Source organism: Chlorocebus sabaeus, chromosome 7, assembly GCF_047675955.1.
Source record: "Chlorocebus sabaeus isolate Y175 chromosome 7, mChlSab1.0.hap1, whole genome shotgun sequence".
NCBI classification, from domain to species: Eukaryota; Metazoa; Chordata; class Mammalia; order Primates; family Cercopithecidae; genus Chlorocebus; species Chlorocebus sabaeus.
Window position 1 is genome coordinate 38,905,466 of NC_132910.1, and position 19,473 is coordinate 38,924,938.

The 19,473-nt window shown below is 38.0% G+C and overlaps 1 protein-coding gene across 3 annotated transcripts in view; it reads left to right on the forward strand.

The window, feature by feature from the left end:
* Positions 1-19,473, forward strand: part of NUDT9 (nudix hydrolase 9) — a 35,874-nt gene that overhangs the window by 1,708 nt on the left and 14,693 nt on the right. For all 3 annotated transcript variants that reach the window (XM_007999190.3, XM_007999192.3, XM_007999191.3), the window contains exons 2-4: positions 10,688-10,927; positions 13,936-14,031; positions 17,534-17,620. In XM_007999190.3, coding sequence (XP_007997381.1) covers positions 10,688-10,927; positions 13,936-14,031; positions 17,534-17,620 — 423 coding nt within the window. The remainder of the gene's footprint in view (positions 1-10,687; positions 10,928-13,935; positions 14,032-17,533; positions 17,621-19,473) is intronic.

The following is a 19,473-nucleotide window of genomic DNA, read 5'->3' on the forward strand; positions in this document are numbered from 1 at the left end:
TTTTTTGGACGGAGTTTCACTCTGTCGCCCAGGCTGGAGCGCAGTGGCGCGATCTCGGCTCACTGTAACCTCCGCCTCCTGGGTTCAAGGGATTCTTCTGCCTCAACCTCTTAAGTAGCTGGGACTAAAGGCGCGCGCCACCACGCCCAGCTAATTGTTTTGTATTTTTTAGTAGAGACGGGATTTCACTACCTTGGATAGGCTGATCTGGTCTTGAACTCCGGACCCCGTGATCTGCCCGTCTTAGCCTCCCAAATTGCTGGGATTACAGTCGTGAGCCACCACGCCTGTCCTTGGTGCATATTCTTAAATTTACTTTGTCATACTCTGGTTTGAAGGTCAATATTCCAACTACTTTTCATTTTCCTGAAGTTGGTTAACATCTGTCATTCACTGGTGGCATTTATTCCTTCTCCTGGTATGGATTTTATTTTCCTTTATCTTTATTTTCTTCCAGTGGGATTTGAGGAAGGAAGGAATACATGTATGTGCTTTCTGGAAATCTCGAATGCTTTTTTTGTTAGATGCCAGCAGAACAGTGTAAACTTGCTTGGCAATTATTCTTCGTTTTTATAACTCTGGGAACCCTAGATGAGGCAGGTATATCCAGAACCAGAGACTGTACTGGCTTTAAAGAAAAAGCCAACAGTTAACAAATGTGCCACGTACCTGGTAACTAATATGGCAGAATAGCTTGAGCCGGGGAGGTAGGAGGTTGCGGTGAGCTGAGATCATGCCACTGCATTCCATTCTGGGTGACAGAGTGATACAATGTCTTAAGAAAAACAAAAGTTTTACAGCCAGGCACCATGGTTGTTAACACCTGTAATCCCAGTGCTTTGGGAGGCTGAGGCAGGAGGGTCATGTGAGGCCAGGAGTTTGAGACCAGTCTAGGCAACTTAGCAAGACCCTTGTCTCTAAAAAAAAAAAAAAAAAAGAAAGAAAATTAACTGGGCCTGGTGGCATGCATGTGTAGTTCTCACTATCATAGGAGCAGAGTAGGCTCAGAGACTACTAAGTGATCAGTAGGCTTGCTTGAGCTCAGGAGTTGAGTTTGAGGCTGTGGTAAGCTGAGATTGCATCTCTGCATTCCAGCCGGAGTGACAGAGCAAGACCCTGTCCCTAATGTTCTTTTCCTTTGTTTTTTGTTTTTGAGATGGAGTCTCACTCTTGTCACCCAGGCTGGAGTGCAGTGGCGCGATCTCCACTCACTGCAACCTCCACCTCCCAGGTTCAAGCGATTCTCCTGCCCCAGCCTCCCGAGTAGCTGGGTTTACAGGCGCCTGTCACCATGCCTGGCTAAGTTTTATATTTTTAGTAGAGACGGGGTTTCACTATGTTGGCTAGGTTGATTTCGAACTCCTGACCTCAGGTAATCTCTCCGCCTCTGCCTCCCAAAGTGCCGGGGATTACAGGTGTGAGCCCCCATGCCTGGCCGAGATCCTGTCTTTAAAAAAAAAAAAAAAAAAAAAGGAATTTTACCAGTCTTTGATAATTTGGAAAAACCCAGAAAGTGACAGTTTTGCACTTAGTTTTTGTGATTACTAGAAGGTTTCAAATGTTCATTTTCTTTTTTTCTTGCTCTGTCACCTAGGCTGGAGTGCAGTAGTGTGATCATGACTCACTACAGTCTCAACCTCCTGGGCTCAAATGATTATCCCAACTCAGCATCCTGAGTATCTGGTACTACTGGTGCGCGCCACCGTGCCTGGCTAATTAAAAATTTATTTACTTATTTTTGTAGAGGTGGGTCTCCCTATGTTGCCCAGGCTGGTCTCAAACTATTGGGCTCCAGTGATCCTCCTGCCTTGGCCTCCTAAAGAGCTAGGATTATAGGTGTGAGACACTGCTCCCAGTCATCAAGTGTAAGTTTTCTAGAAAAAAGGTATTATATTACAAAGATGTGGTGAATGCTTTTAAATAGCACAACATATAAATCTTCTGGAAGGATCTGTTGGGGTCACATGTGTAGAACATTGTTTTATTCCTGTGAATACATAAAACACATGAATGAACTAAAAATGAAATAGAGATAGTAAAGTATAGTGTTAAGAGCCTGGAATTCTAAGACAGTTTGCCTAGGTTTGGATCCTGATTTCTACTCAATTGTGTGACCTTGGTAAACTTATTTACCTCTCTGGTTCTTAATGTTCTTATTTCCTTTTTTTTTTTTTTTTTTTTTTTTGAGATGGAGTCTCGCACCGTCACCCTTGGCTGATGTGCAGTGGCACAATCTTGGCTCTCTGCAACTTTCGCCTCCCAGGTTCAAGCGATTCTCCTGCTTCAGCCTCCTGAGTAGCTAGGATTACAGGTGACTGCTACCATGCCTGGCTAATTTTTTTGTATTTTTAGTAAAGACTGGGTTTCACTATGTTGGCCAGGCTGTTCTCGAATTCCTGACCTTGCGATCCTCCTGCCTCAGCCTCCCAAAGTGCTGGGATTATAGGTGTGAGCCACTGCACCTGGCCTTAATGTTCTTATTTCTTAAAAAAAAAAAAAAAAAAAAGGAAAAAAGATAATATGGCCTGGTGTGGAGGCTCACACCTGTAATCTCGGCACTTTGGAAGTCCGAGGCAGGAACATTGCTTGAGCCTAGGAGTTCAAGACCAGCCTGGGCAACATACAGTGAGACCCCATTGCTACAAAAAATAAACAAAATTGGGAGTCTCTGAGCCTACCTGATTTACCAAACCGCTCCCTCAACAAAAAGACAAAACGAAACCAAAAGAAAAAAAGAAAAAAAGAAAAAAAAGCCAGGTGTGATAGCACGTGCCTGTAGTCCCAGCTACTCAGGAGACTGAGGCAGGAGGATTGCTTGAGCCTGGGAGGTCGAGACTGCAGTGAGCCATGATTGTACCAATGCATGCCAGCCTGGGTAACAGAGTGAGGCCCTGTCGCAAAAAAAAAAAAAGGTTAAGAAAAAAAAAAGTAACTGAACTCAGTTGTGAGGATCAAGTGAGTTAATTTACGGTGCTTAGAACAGCGTCTTGCACATAGCAATCACTGTCTGTATTTGTCTGTGGTTATGACAATATGATTGTTGCAGATTTTCTTTATTTCAAAGCACCATGTCAGTATTGCATTTTTTAAAGTTTACCAGTCTGAAGAACTGGTTTTTGCCATGTAAATGAACTTTGTCAATTACTTAGTTTCCATTTGCTAGGCCAAATATATTTCTTGCACTTGTTCAGTAATACAATACAAAGGTCTAGGCTGCGTGTGTGTATATTACAAGTATTCTTTTTTCTGTTACCTTACAGTGTATCACATTTAAATAGCATATTTAGATAGCAGTGTTAACACTTCTTGATGTGATAAGATGTATAGTCTGAATTTTTGCTCTTTTTCTTGCACAATTAAATTTGTTTTAGAAAAGTAAATAATCCAGTGTGTAAGTCTGTCTTGTCAAGTAGGTAGGTTGGTGGAATTCCATAAACATTTTATTGCTAAATCAGGGAACAAAGAGCCTTAAGTTATTTAAACATTTTTAGTACTTGGGTGGGATGGAGTGGAACAGGATTAGTGTTTACTGTTGGGTATTTAATTAATGGCCCTAACTTTTTTCTTGCCCTACTCCCAAACCGTGAAACATAACTCATTCTGTAATAGAGTTCAGTTAGAGATTAGGGTTCCATATGTTAAAATTTTGCTTTTTAAAACACCTGAAGTCTATTTGCTAATTTTGATAAATGTGTTTCATATATGTATTCATTTTTTATTGAGTATGGGTTTAAGGTGAGTGAGGGACTCTTTATTTTCAGAATATTCATTATGTACATTTCCTAAACTATGGCAGCTGAAGCAAGACAGTCGTCACAGCATGGAAGTGAATGAACCTACCACTTTTAATAGTTAGTCACAAATCAGATATTCGCTCACCTTACACTAGTTTTCAGCCCATCTGGGGATATTCACTTCTTTATTGGTTAGGGTTTCCTGATTTTGGGGTGTTTTCAACACTTTACAGATGTAAAGTGAGTGTGAAATGAAATAGTAATTGTTTCAGAGTCTTTAAATGTGATGAAAGAGAATAGCTTGAATAGTACATAAAACTGTAGACGCACAAAAATAGGAAAGAATGAAACCAGTTAAAAATCCAACTGACAGTTTGGCAGTTTCTTACAGAACTCAACACTTATAATGCAGCAGTCACGCTCTGGTATTTACCCAAATGGACTGAAAATTTATGTCCACACAAAAACCTGCACACAAATGTTTATAGCAGTTTTATTCATAACTACCAAAACTTAGAAGCAGCCAAGATGTTCTTCAATAGGCGAATGGGTAAATAAACTGCAGTACATCCAGCCAATGGGATACTATTTAGTGCTAAGAAGAAATGAGCTATCAAGCCATGAAAAGACATGGAGGAATCTTAAATGCATATTATTAACTGAAGGAAGGCTGTATGATTCCAACTATGTGGCATTCTTGAAGGCGTAACTGTGGAGACAGTAAAAAGATCAGGAGTTGGATGAATTGGGGTAGCACAGAGGACTTTAGCCTCCCACATTGTCAACATCCCCACAGAGCCACGGAGCCATACGTTTGTTACAATCGAACCTACATTGACGCTTTGTCACCCAAAGTCCTGTAGTTTATGTCAGGGTTTACTCTTGGTCTCGTACTTTATGGTTTGGACAAATGTATAATGACACACATCAACTGTTACGGAATTGTACACATAAAATTCACTGCCTTTAGGGCAGTGAAACTCTTGTGTATGATACCTAATGGTAGGTACATATATACACTGTATACACTGAAGAGGGACCAGGAGGAAGTCTAGTAGGCAGTTCTTGTAAGTCGGGTTAAGAATTTTAATTAAAAAAAAAAAAAAGGGTTTCTTATTTTTTTAATGAGTCAGGATCTCATTATGTTGCCCAGGCTGGAGTGCAGTGGCGTGATCACGGTTCACTGCAGCCTTGACCTCCTGGACTCAGGAGATCCTCCTGTCACAGCTTCCTGAGTAGCAGCAACTACAGGCACGTACCAGCATGCCTGGCTAACTTTTAAAATTTTTTGTAGAGATAAGGGTCTCACTATCTCACCTAGGGTGGTCTTGAACTTCCAGCTTCAAGCAGTCCTCCTGCCTTGGCCTCCCAAAGTGTTGGGATTACAGACGTGAGCCAGCATGCCCCACTGATAAGTTTCTTTTTGTATAAATATATAATTATGTAATTTTCCCTAATTGCATAAATTTGATCAGGCATACCTCACTTTATTTGGTATGTTTGGGAGTCTTTTTTCCTTCTCTTTTTTTCCTTGTTTCCTTTTCTCCTTTTTCTTCCGTTTTATTTCTTATCCTTTTTTTTTTAAATCTGTTTTTCTCTTTTTTGCTTATCCTTTCTTGCAACTCCCTTTCCTTTTCTCCTTTTCTCTCTCCCCTTTTCCTTCCCATCTTTGCCACTCTCTCTTCTTTCCCCCCATCCTCTTTTTCTTCTCTCCTCTACTCCCCTTTCCCCCTCCCTTTCCTTTTTGTTCTCCTTCCTTTCTTTTCCCTCTTCCTGTTTGCTTCTGCATCTATTCACATCAGCCCTTTATTTCCTAGCTTATGTTAAGAACCTGATTATGTGGAATCTTCTATATATGCTTATGTAATAAATAGTATAGACATTTGTGGTAAGCAGAATAATGGCCCCCCAAGTATGTATGCATCCTAATACCTAGAACCTATGTATATGTTGCCTTACATAGCAAAAGAGAGTGCAGATGTGATGAAGGTTAAGGACTTTGAGATGGGGAGAGCATCCTGGAAGGCGCGCCTGATGTAATTGAGAGTCCTTAAAAAATGACCTGGCCGTGATCAAAGATATGACTACTAATGAATGGTCAGAGAGAGATTCTATGTTGCTGGCTTTGAAGATGATGGAAGGGGGCCATGAGCCACAGAATGCAGATGGAATAGGGATTCCCTCTGGAAGCTGGGAAAGGGAGGCGAATGAATTTTTAACTCTTGAGTCTCCAGAAAGGAATGCAGCCCTGCTGGTAAATTGCCTTTAGCCCAGTGAGACCTTTGTTGGACTTCTAACCTACAAAACTGTAAGAGAATGAATTTGTATTAAGTCGTTGAATTTGTGGTGATTTGTTATGGCCTCAATAGAAAACTAATACATTATATACATGCACCAAAATGTATGTATTTACTTATTTTTTATGTCCTTGCTTTATAAAAATAGTATTGTATTATAGCACTTTACTGAATCTTTTTTCAGCAATACCTTATGGAAATACAAATTGTTTGATGTCAGTGTTTTTATTAGCAAGTAAATTTCTCCACATCCTTGCCAATACTTATTTTCTGTATTGTTTTTTTGATAGTGGTAATTCTAATGAGTCTGAGGCAGTACCTCATTGAGGTTTTGACTTGCTTTTGTCTAATAATTAGTGATATTGATCATCTTTCCATGTGCTTATTGGCCATTTGTATATCTTTTTTGGAGAAATGTCTATTGGAGTCCTTTGCCCATTTTTTAATTGGGTTTTATTGTTGTTGTGTGTAGGAGTTCTTTCTGTATTCTGCATATAACCAACCCCTTATCAGACATGTGATTCACAAGTATCTTCTCCTGTTCCATGGGTTGCTTTTTCACTCTTGATTGTGTCTTTTGATACCCAGAAGTTTTTCATTTTGATGTAATATGTAGTCCAACTTACCTATTTTTTCTCTTGTTGCTTGTACTTTTGGTGTCATATCCAGAAAATCATTGCCAAATCCAGTGTCATGAAATTTTGTCAGCATGTGTTCCTCTAAGATTTTGATCATTTTAGGTCTTATGTGTAGGTCTTTGACCCATTTTTAGTTAATATTTTTGTATGGTGTAAGGTAAGAGTCAAACTTCATACTACTTTTACATGTGAATATCCAATTTTCCTAGCACCATTTGTTGAAAAGACTGCCCTTTGCCTGTTGAAATGGTCTTGGTACCTTTGTCAAAAATTATTATGAGGATTTATTTCTGGGTTCTACTTCTATTCCATTAGTCTGTATGTCTGTCTGTATGCCAGTATCTCAGTGTTGTGATTGCTATAGCTGTGTAGTCAGTGTGAGACCTTGAACTTTGTTTTTCCCTTTCAAGATTGTCTTGGCTATTTGGGGTTCCTTGAGATTCCATATAAATTTTAAGGTAGAGTTTTCTGTTTCTGGAAAAACATCATTGGGATTTTGGCAGAGATTGCATTGAATCTGTAGATAACTGAGTAGTATTGACATCTTAACAATATTTTCTTCCAGTCAATGAACACAGGATGTCTTTTTATTTGTTGGTGTCTTTAACTTCTTTTAGCAATATTTTGTAGTGTTCAGTGTATAAAAGTTTTGCTTCCTTAAGTTTATTCCTAAGTATTTTATTCTTTTTGATGCTATTGTAAGTAGAATTGTTTTCTTAATATTCCTTTTGGATTGTTAATTATTAGTGCTTTGTTTGTTTGTTTTTGAGATAGAGTCTCGATCTCAACTTACTGCAACATCTGCCTCCAGCGTTCAAGTGATTCTCCTGCCTCAGCTTCTTGAGTAGCTGGGATTACAGGCATGCACCACACACCCGGCTAATTTTTGTATTTTTAGTAGAGACAGGGTTTCACCATGTTGGCTGGACTGGTCTCAAACTCACCTCTGCCTTCCAGAGTGCTGGGATTACAGGCATGAGCCAGCGTACCCAGCCTGTTAGTGTTTTTTAATGTAACCATTTTTGTGTGTTGATTTCATACCTTGCAACTTTGCTGAATTCATTTATTAGTTCTAACAGTTTTTTCGTAAATTATCTTGGGTTTTCTACATAAAATATCATGCGATGTGTAAATACAGGTTGAGTATCCCTTATCTAAAATGCTTGGGACCAGAGCGTTTTGGATTTCAGGTTTTGGAATATTTACATACACATGATGAGATGTCTTGGAGATGGGACTCAAGTCTAAACACGAAATTCATATATGTTTCATATATACTTTAAACAGGTAGCCCGGAGATAATTTTATACAATATTTTAAACTTGTGCCTGAAACAATTTTGGTGTGACCCATCAACATGAAGCGAGGTGTGGAATTTTCTATCTGTGGCATCATATCAGCAATCAAAAAATTTCTGATTTTGGATTTTTGGATTAGGAATGCTCAACCAGTTTTACTTCTTCCTTTCCAATTTGGATACCTTTTCCTTTTTTTCATTTCCTAATTGTTCTGGCCAGAACTTCTTTTTCTTTCCTAATTGCTCTGGCTAGAACTTCCAGTATTATATTAAAGTGAACATCCTTGTCTTGTTCCTGATCTTAGAGGAAAAACTTTCAGTATTTCACCTTTACACCATTAGCTGTGGGCTTTTCATATATGGCCTCTATTATGTTAAGGTAATTTCCTTCTATTGCTAGTTTGTTGAATATTTTTAAATCATGAAAGGGTGTTGAATTTTGTTAGATAATTTTTCTGCATCAATCAAGAGGATTGTGTTTTTTAAAAAAGTTTTGTTAATATGGTACATTATGTTGATTGATTTTCATTATGTGGAACCATCATTGCATTCCAGGAGTGTCTCCCTTGGTCATGGTGTATAATCCTTTTCATGTGCTGTTGAATTCTGTTTGTTATTATTTTGTTGAGGATTTTCACATCAGTATTAATCAAAGATTCTCGTTTGTAGTTTTTTTTTTATAGTGTCTTTGTCGAGCTTTAGTATCAGGATAATGCTGGCCTCATAGAGTGAGTTTGGAAGTGTTTATTTCCTCTTCAGGTTTTTGGAAGAGTTGAGGGAATATTGGTGTTGATTCTTCTTTAAATGTTTGGTAGAATTTATCAGTAAAGACATCTGGTCCTGGGTTTTTCTTTGTTGGGAGTAAATAGATACTTTAAAAAAATTCGCCTTTTAAATTTATGTATACAACCTCATTCAAACTTTACTACCTATCCTGCAATGTTTACTTTTTCTTTTATGGTTATCAGCCCATCCAGGATCATTGATTGCTTCTAATTGTCATGTCTTTTTAGTCTTGATCTATCTGGAAGAGTTCCTGCATTTTTCTCTATCTTTCATGACCTTACCAATTTAGAGAGTACACACCTTTATTCTGTAAGATGTCTCTTAACCCGGGTCTGTCCTGTGTTTCCTAATGTCCAGATTCACGTCATATATTTTTGGCAGAAATACCTCAAATGATTGTTGTGTACTTCTCACTGTATGAGATCAGGAGGCACATGCAGTTGACTTATTCCACAACCTTGGTCAAGTGGATGTTTGCCCCATCAATCATTTGTCTTAAGAAGGTCAAACTGACTGGTATTGTGAGAGCAGGGGAAAGGAGCTATCATAATTTTACCATGTCCTCAGAATCTCCTTTCCTACTTTAGATGTCCTAATTTAAGGTTATCAAGAATTCGTATTTTATTTTAAGGATAATGAGAAGCCATTTAACTTTTTAGGCAAGATAAGATACGAAAAAGTTTTTGTATATGCTGTGTGGTTAGGGTGAAGGTTGGTTGGTTTTTCTTTTGCATATGTTCTCCAATTATTTCATGCCTGTATATTTTATTTAAATTTTACTCTAAAGGTTACAATTTGTATATTTACCGCAGTCTACCTTCAGATTATATTACATTAGTTTGTTTTCAGTGTAAGAATTTTTCAGTATTTAATTTCTATTTTCCCATTTTTCCTTTGAACCATTTTTGCCATACATTTTACGTGTATATTAGACTATAGATGATTTTTTTAAAATGCATTCCTTCACATAGACTTTAAATGATTTTCTTTTATACTTTTTTTTTTTTGAGATGGAGTCTCGCTCTGTCGCCCAGGCTGGAGTGCAGTGGCACAATCTCGGCTCACTGCAACCTCTACCTCCTGGGTTCAAGCGATTCTCCTGCCCCAGCCTCCCCAGTAGCTGGGATTACAGGTGCGCACCACCACACTTGGGTAATTTTTGTATTTTTTAGTAGAGACGGGGTTTCACCATGTTGAGCAGGCTGGTCTCGAACTCCTGACCTCAAGTGGTCTGCCCACCTCGGCCTCCCAAAGTGCTGGGATTACAGATGTGAGCCACCATGCCGGGCCTACATTTGTTTTTATGGTTTGAGTTTTCATAACAAACTTCCCCTTCTACAACAGATAACACACAAGTAAGCTTGTGTCTTTTTTTTTTTTTTTTTTTGCCTAAAATAAATTCAGTGAGTGGGTTCCAACTAATAAGATTTAGCTATATGTTAAAAAAATGTATATTTGAAAATAATCTCTCATAGATGTTGGACTTTTAGACTAATATGCATCGTATTTGAATTTTCTGATACTTAAAGGTTTTTGAAATTGGAAAGTATGTTTTTGGGTCTTTGAATTAGGTTCTTTTTCTTTTTTTTTTTTGAGATGGAGTTTTTGCTCTTGTTGCCCAGGTTGGAGTGCAATGGCGCGATGTTGGCTCACTGCAACCTCTGCCTTCTGGGTTCAAGCGATTCTCTTGCCTCAGCCTCCCAAGTAGCTGGGATTACAGGCATATGCCACCATGCCTGGCTAATTTTGTCTTTTTAGAAGAGATGGCATTTCACCATGTTGGTCAGGCTGGTCTTGAACTCCTAACCTCAGGTGATCCACCTCGGCCTCCCAAAGTGCTGGGATTACAGGCATAAGCCGCCACGCCCGGCCTAGGTTCTTTAATTAATATATTTTTGGTATTTATGTAAAATGTTTTTTCTTTTTCTCCCCCAGAAACTCGTTTTCATCTTGTTGGTTTCATCTTAATACCAACGTCATGTCTGGTTCTAATGGTTCCAAAGAGAATTCCCACAATAAGGCTCGGACGTCTCCTTACCCAGGTTCAAAAGTTGAACGAAGCCAGGTTCCTAATGAGAAGGTGGGCTGGCTTGTTGAGTGGCAGGACTATAACCCTGTGGAATACACTGCAGTCTCTGTCTTGGCTGGACCCAGGTGGGCAGATCCTCAGATCAGGTGAGCAAATATGACAGCATTAGCTGGGAGTAAGACTTTTAGAGAAGTTAATGGTTTTATTTGTAAAGTATCTTTTTGACACCTGAAAATAATTTCAATCTATGCTTAGCTGTGTTATAACTTAGTTTCCACATTTGCTTGAATTCTTGCCAAAGATAAACAGTTCATTTTTTAAATTCTTTTGGGGGTTTTAGGAGGATAATTCCAAATAGTTAAATCTGTTTTGATTTGAAATAACAAATAGCATCAGCCATGTGTTATGAAATAACAGCTGGTACTATTTTATTTGTTTTGAAATAACAGCTGATGGTACTTGTTTTCATGTGTTCTGTTTGGGTTATCAATAGAATATCTTTTGTGGTTATTTTCCAATATAACTAGACTTGTGAAAATATTTTTCGGAAAATTTTCCGGGTTACTAAGAACAGGATGATGATAAACCAGTGTGAAAAAATAGAAGAGGGATGGATAAAGGGGAGAGAGAGGGGAAGAATGAGAGAGAAAGGGCTCTCACTAAATTCATAGAAGTGCCACATTGATTAACATTTTGTGTTTATGTTTCTTTTATTTTTTCCAGCTTTATTGATGTATGATTGACAAATATATATAAGGTGTACAATCTGATATTTTGACATGCATATACATTTTGAAGTGATTACCACAATCAAGCCATTTAAAATAATCTTACATGGCTACCTTTTTTGTGTGTGTAGTGAGAACAGTTGAGATCTACTCTCAGCAAGTTTCAAGTATACAATACTGTATTATTACTATTTTTGAGACTGGTGCTCTCTCTATTTTTGAGACTGTACTTCACCCAGGCTGGAGTACAGTGATGTGATCATAGCTTGCTCTAACCTTCAACTCTGGGGCTCAGGTGATTCTCTTGTCCTAGCCACCTGAGTAGCTAGGACTATGGTCATATTCCACCATACTTGGCTAATTTTATTTTACTATTTTTTTAAGTAGAGATGGGGTCTCACTGTTTTGTCCAGGCTGGACAAGAACAGTATTATTAACTGTAGTCACCACACTGTAAATTAGATCTCTAGAACTTACTCATTTTGCATAACTGAAACTTTATACCCTTTGACCAACATCTCCCCATTTTTCCCACCCCTTTATGTTCCTTTTCTAACCCAGGATGGAGTGCAGTGGTGTGATCATAGCTCACTGCAGCCTTGATCTCCTGGGCTCAAGTGATCCTCCCACTTCAGCCTCCAGAGCAGCTGGGACTACAGGTGTGTGCCACCATGCCTGGCTAACTTTTAAATTTCTAGCAGAGATGAGTTCTCACAGTATTGTTGTCCAGTCTGGTCTCGAACTCCTGAGCTCAAGTGATCCTTCTGCCTTGGCTTGCCAAAGTGCTGGTGTTACAGGCGTGAGCCAGCACGCCTGGTGATTTTTTTAAGGGGTGACTCTCTAGAGTCCCAAAGGCATTGTAACTCTGATTTTATAATTTCATGGTTTTTATCATTTAATTCTTTTTATTTGCATGTTAGATGGCAGATTGGTTAGAAGTCTTAAGAAAATGTATGGATCGTTGAAGTTGGAAATTATTCCCCAAACCACGGATATTTCTTTGCTCACTCACTGGCTTTAAAGCAAGAAAAAAGTGAAATCTGTGTCAGAACTGCCCATGAACTATCCAGTGCTACATAACTCTTTATTCACTGTCAGTGCAATTATGGCAGGGATTTTATAGTGGTGAGGAGAGTAGTTTAGTTATGTCTGTTTACAAAATTTTTTGTTGGGCCGGGCACAGTGGCTCGCGCCTGTGATCCCAGCAGTTTGGGAGGCTGAGGTGGGCGGATCAGTTGAGGTCAGGAGTTTGAGACCAGCTTGGCCAACATGATGAAACCCTCAGCCTGCCAAGTAGCTGGGACTACAGGAGCGTGCCACTACACCCGGTTAATTTTTTATATTTTAAAAATATAAAATATATTTTATTTATATATATAAAATACATATTCTATTTATAAAATATATTTATATTTAAAAATATAAAAAACTAGCCAGGTATGGTGGCATGTTCCTGTAGTCCCAGCTACTCGGCAGGCTGAGGCAGGAGATTCACTTGAACCTGGGTGGTGGAGATTGCAGTGAACCAAGATAGTGCTATTGCACTGCAGCCTGGGCGACAGAAAAAAGACTCCATTTCAAAAAAAAAAGAAATAAATAAAACATAAAATTTTTTTTGTTGTGGCATGATATAAATGTATTAAAGTGCACATTTCTTTATTTTTTTTGTATTTTTTTTATTAGAGATGGGGTTTCACTGTGTTAGCCAGGATGGTCTCGATCTCCTGACCTCGTGATCTGCCCACCTCGGCCTCCCAAAGTGCTGGGCTTACAGGCGTGAGCCACCGTGCCCAGCTGTAAAGTGCACATTTCTTACATGTGAAGGTGTGCAGCTCAGTAAAGTTTTACATTTACAAAGCTCTGTAACCACTGCCCAGATCAAAATCTAGAACATTTCCAGCATAGTATGTCTGTTTTTAATTTACATCATATTTATTATGCAGCTTGTGGGGCAAATTCACTGCTTCGTGGGTTTTCTTTGATAAAAATATTAATCAGTGTGCATTTGAAGAAATTTAAATTATTTTGAAATAGTAGAAACATCATCAGAAGGAATCTTATTTTTGGAATTACATGGGAACCAATAGTTTTCATAATGTGCCCACCAACAATTGCTTCTTGCTAATACACCTTTCTGTAGCATGTGGTAGGAGCTCTAGCTCTTCTGCTGGTAGTCCTTCCCAGAGGGGTTAATAAGTTTAATAATAATATATATCTTTGTAATGTATGGTGTTTTGGTTAAAACTTTTTTTTTCCCTTAAAAATTGTTTTGAAAGAATAAGATGGATTTGTGGGAAAAAAAACTAACCCTTAAAAATTTACTGTTTCAGAAATACTTCCTATGGATAACAGATTGACTTGCATTATTAAGCTGTTGGTAGTTTTGAATGATTATTTCTTATTTTACATTGGTATTCTCATTACAGTGAAAGTAATTTTTCTCCCAAGTTTAACGAAAAGGATGGGCTTGTTGAGAGAAAGAGCAAGAATGGCCTGTATGAGATTGAAAATGGAAGACCAAGGTAGGTCCTGGGAGTAGAGCATCTTGCAATAATGAGTCACCAAAACGTAGAAAAGACAGTTCATATTTATCAAATCCTTGTACGACCCAGATGTTGTACAAATTTGTTTATATATGTGATCTAATTAAATCTGCACAATAACCCTGTTGGTGGATATTTTTAGTTGAATTTTTAATTGAAGGAAAGAGTGTAAGCAATTTGTATACAGCGAGCAAGTGGCAGAGGCAGCGTTTGAATGCATCTTTTTGTAATTTTATCTTGAAAATAGAAATAATTAATTGAATACATTAATAGAAAGGAAAGTTGTTCAGCAGATATTTATTAAATGGTATAGTATCTTAAAGTAGGAATTTATCCAAACCTGTAAGAGTAAAAATAAAGATAACCCAATAATTTAACATCAAGGGTCTTTCTATATTTTTTAAAAAATGATTTTTCTGTACAACTAAAAAATTATCCATTTTCCTTAAGAAGATGTTATAAAAATGTATTAGCCTGTTCTCACACTGCTATAAAGACATACCTGGCTGGGTGCAGTAGCTCACGCCTGTAATCCCAGCACTTTGGGAGGCCGAGGTGGGGAGATCACCTGAGGTCAGGAGTTCAAGACCAGCCTGACCAACATGGAGAAACCCCATCTCTACTAAAGATACAAAATTTAGCCGGACGTGGTGAGCACCTGTAATCCCAGCTACTCAGGAGGCTGAGGGAGGAGAATTGCTTGAACCTGGGAGGTGGAGGTTGCAGTGAGCTGAGACTGTGCCACTGCCCTCCAGCCTAGGCGACAGAGCGAGACTCCATCTCAAAAAAAAAAAAAAAAAAAAAAAAAGACATACCCAAGACTGGGTAATTAATAAGGGAAAGAAGTTTAATTGACTTACAGTTCTGCATGGCTGGGGAGGCCTCAGGAAACTTACTGTCATGGCAGAAGGCAAGAGAGAAGCAAAGGTACATCTTCCATGGCAGCAGGTGACAGAGAGTGAACAAGTAAAGGGGGAAAAGCCCCTTATAAAACCATCAGATTGGCCAGGCACGGTGGCTCACACCTGTAATCCCAGCACTTTGGGAGGCCAAGGTGGATGAATCACGTGAGATCAGGAGTTCGAGACCAGCCTGGCCAATATGGCGAAATCCTGTCTCTACTAAAAATGCAAAAATTAGCTGGGCATGGTGGTGGGCGCCTGTAATTCCAGCTATTTGGGAGGCTGAGGCAAGAGAATTGCTTGAACCCAGGAAGCAGAGGTTGGAATGAGCCAAGATCATGCTGCTGCACTCCAGCCTGGGCAACAGAGCAAGACTCCATCTCAAACAAAACAAAACAAAACCAAAAAAAACCATCAGATCTCATGAGAACTCACTCACTATCATGAGAACAGCATGGAGAAACTACCCCCCATGATCCAATCACCTCCCTCTTCTGCCCTCAACTTACGAGAATTAAAATTTGAGGTGAGATTTGAGTGGAGTCACAGAGCCAAATCATATTAAAATGTTAGAAAGAAATGTAAAAATTAGCATGTACCAAATAAAACCAAAGAAGGATCACAGATTTGAAATCATGGTTATCACCTTATAAAAATGTTACACTTTGTATTCTTGGTTCCTTTAAGACAAGGAAATGGTAGTACTCCTCTCATCTCAACCTGGTCCTTCAGTTTTGCTAAGTTCTTTCTTTGGTGATAACTTACACATCTTTCTATGTTATTGAGTCTTTTTAAGTCAAATTCTCCTTGCATTTGACTGATTCCTTAGGTTCTTTTATAGATAAAATTACAAAAAGATAAAATCTATGAAAAGATAGGTAAGATACATAGATGGAAATGCAAGATAGATTGTTCTTTTAATCAAGTCTCTTTGACTAATAGAAACTAACTTTAGCTTGCCTGAGCAAAAGTAAAATTTATTTTAAGGCTATAGGAATGTCTCAAGGAGCTCAAAGCAAAAATGCAGCTGACTTTAGGAAAACATGGAATTCGAAATTCATCAGGACTCTCTCTCTGCCTCATTTATACTTTTGTCTATATTGCTGGCTTATTACTCTCTCTTTGCAAATAACCATCTGTGCTTTTCAGGTTTTAATATAATCTGCGTGTCCATTCCAGTTTCCTGTTTACAAGTTACAGTCTTGGTCATCTGTCCAAACTAACCTGTCTATTAATGGTGGCCCTGATCACTTGTGTTCAGGGATGTGTGGTTACATGGAATAAAATATGGTTGCAGGCCGGGCACGGTGGCTCACGCCTGTAATCCCAGCACTTTGGGAGGCTGAGGCGGGTGTATCATGAGGTCAGGAGTTCAAGAGCAGCCTGATCAACATGGTGAAACCATGTCTCTACTAAAAATTCAAAAATTAGCCAGGCATGGTGGCGCATGCCTGTAATCCCAGCTACTCAGGAGACTGAGGCAGGAGAATTGTTTGAACCCAGGAGACGGAGGTTTCAGTGAGCTGAGATCATGCCGCTGCACTCCAGCCTGGGCGACAGAGTGAGACTCCGTCTCAAAAAAAAAAAAAAAAAAATGTGTGTGTATATATATGTGTGTGTATATATATGGTTGCTGGCCACTCTGCCCTTCCTCCTGTTAATTTGGAAAGAATTATTGTCAGCTGTCGTGTCTTTTCTTTCTGTTGCTATTTGCAAGTCTTGTTGAAATATTTCTGAGTCTATACAAAAACAATATAAAAATTCATTCAATTTTAATAACAGTCACTGGGAAGAAAGAATAAAAAAATGGCAGAAAGGGATATTTTGGCAAGTTGTTTATTTACTTTCATATAGTGGGAGGGCAAAAGATATGTACCCTTAGGTAGAATTACATGTTAGAACATTTTTTTAGTAGTACATAGTGAAAGTTAAACATTTAAAGGATATTTACTGAAATAAAATGACACAGGCATGAATATTGATGGGTTTATCTGACAAATTTTTAACACTGGATTGTGGCATCAGGTTAAATAGTTGGCATTTTTATAAAATTGTATTTTAGTATACTTGAAATCTGTGAAATAGTAATACTAATACCTTATTGTATACTACAAATATATATTATTGATGATGATAAAAATCCAGAAACCATTGAGGAAAAATGGACTTAATGTAACAGGAACAACTTTAATGGGAAGGGTTGTAGGAGAGTAGAGTAGGAAATGAGAATAATGAGAAAGTGAAGAGAGATGTGGGTGTTCCAAAAGAATGCAGGAAGGTTCTAGTTTGAATTTAGGAGTATAGATGAAAACTGAAACAAATCATCACATTGTAGAACCACTTTGGGTATGAGAACCTCTTCCTGGTTCAAGTTCAAAGCATATCACATGCACAAAAGAAAAATTAAATAGCATTGTAATGGCATACATAACCTCAGCACCAGATATGTGGTAGTACCGTTGGATTTGTAAGGACTTATTAGTTCCGTCTTACTGCTTGTGTTCCCTTCTTTTGGGTTATATCAAATCAGGTTAAAAAGATGAAAACATTCAATTGATTTTATGCTTTTGTTTTTCCAGAAATCCTGCAGGACGGACTGGACTGGTTGGCCGGGGGCTTTTGGGGCGATGGGGCCCAAATCATGCTGCAGATCCCATTATAACCAGGTAAGAGCCAATAAAAAAGCATATAAGTAGCAAAGAGCTAAGTGATAGAAAAAATGCAGACTGTAGCTGTGTGTATATATGTATACCTGTGTGTATATGCATATGTATGTGTTTGTGTATATATGTGTATATACAGTCATGCATTGCTTAACAATGAGGACACGTTCTGAGAAATGCATTGTTAGGTGATTTTGTTGTGCGAACATCATAGAGTATTATTTACATAAGCCTAGGTTGTGTAGGTATAATCAAGTAAGTAGTATACACCTATGCTATATGCTATAGCCTATTACTCTTAGGCTACAAGCCTGTACAGCATGTTACTGTACTGAATACTGTAGGCAACTGTAACACAGTTGTAAGTGTATATATATCTAAACATAGGGAAAGTAGGTGAAAATACAATATAAAAGATAAAAAACCATGCACATGTTTCAGGGACTTACCCTGAATGGAGCTCTTAGGACTGGAAGTTGATCTGGGTGAGTCAGAGTGAGTGGTGAGTGAACATGAAAGCCTAAAACATTGCTGTCCACTACTGTGGAGTTTATAAACACTGCATACTTAGGCTACACCAAATTTATAAAAAACATTTTCCTTTTGTGAAGAATAAATTAACTTACTGTAACTTCCTTACTTTATAAACTTAAACATTTTTAAAACCTTTTTGGCTTTTTTGTAACAGCTTAAAACACATTGTGCAACTGTACAAAAATAGTTTTTTTGTTATATCCTTATTCTGTGAACTTTTTTTAATTAAAAAAAGTTTTTTTGTTTGTTTGTTTTTAAACTTTTTGTTAAAAACTAAGATACAAATACTCACATTAGCCTAGGGCTATATAAGGTCAGGATCATCAATATCACTGTTTTCCACCTCCATATCTTGTCCCACTGGAAAGTTGTCAGGGGCAGTAATATGCATGGAGCTGTCATCTCCAATGATAATAATGCCTTCCTCTTGAATATCTCCTGAAGGACCTGCCTGAGGCTGTTTTACAGTTAACTTTTTTTATAAGTAGAAGGAATATACTCTAAAATAATGATAAAACGTACAGTATAGTAAATACATAAGCCAGTAACATAGTCACTTATTATCAAGTATTATGTACTGTATGTGATTGTACTCTTATGACTGGCAGTGCAGTAGGTTTGTCTACATCAGCATCACCACAAGCATATGAGTAATGCATTGGGTGAGGATATTAACAATGGCTTATGACATCATTAGGTGATAGGAATGTTTCAGCTCCATCATAATCTTATGGGACCACCATTGCATATGTGGTCTGTTAGTGACCAAAACATCATTATATGGCACATGACTGTACACACACACACACACATGCCAGCATATGTATATTATATAAATATGCATGCAGATGTATATATAATTGATATTTTTAAGGGATTTTATATACAATAGTGATGTGATATAAGTATAAAGCTGTTATATGAGTAGGTTAGGCATTATATAAAGAAGGTTAATTCTATTTATGCATCTATTTATTGAACATCTATTTGTTCTCAGCATTGAGTAGGCACTTTAGTAGATACAAAAAAAATCTAAGAATCCTAAGTTGGTTCTCTGTGACTGAAGAGGTATGGCTTTATTTGCAAGATGGAAAATATGAAGTAAGAAAACATGTTAAATATGATCAAATAGTATGGGTGATTCAGGATGCTTTAGAAGATTGGATGTGGGGCATGGCTGTGGTAAACTAGAGCACTCAAGAAAGGCATTATAAAGCAGGTAGATTTGAGCTGAACTTGAACCTTGGGTAGGGAGATAGCAGGAAGCCTAAGAAAAGAGTTTGTAGTAATATCTGAGTAGAGACCGGCTTGGTTGAAACAGA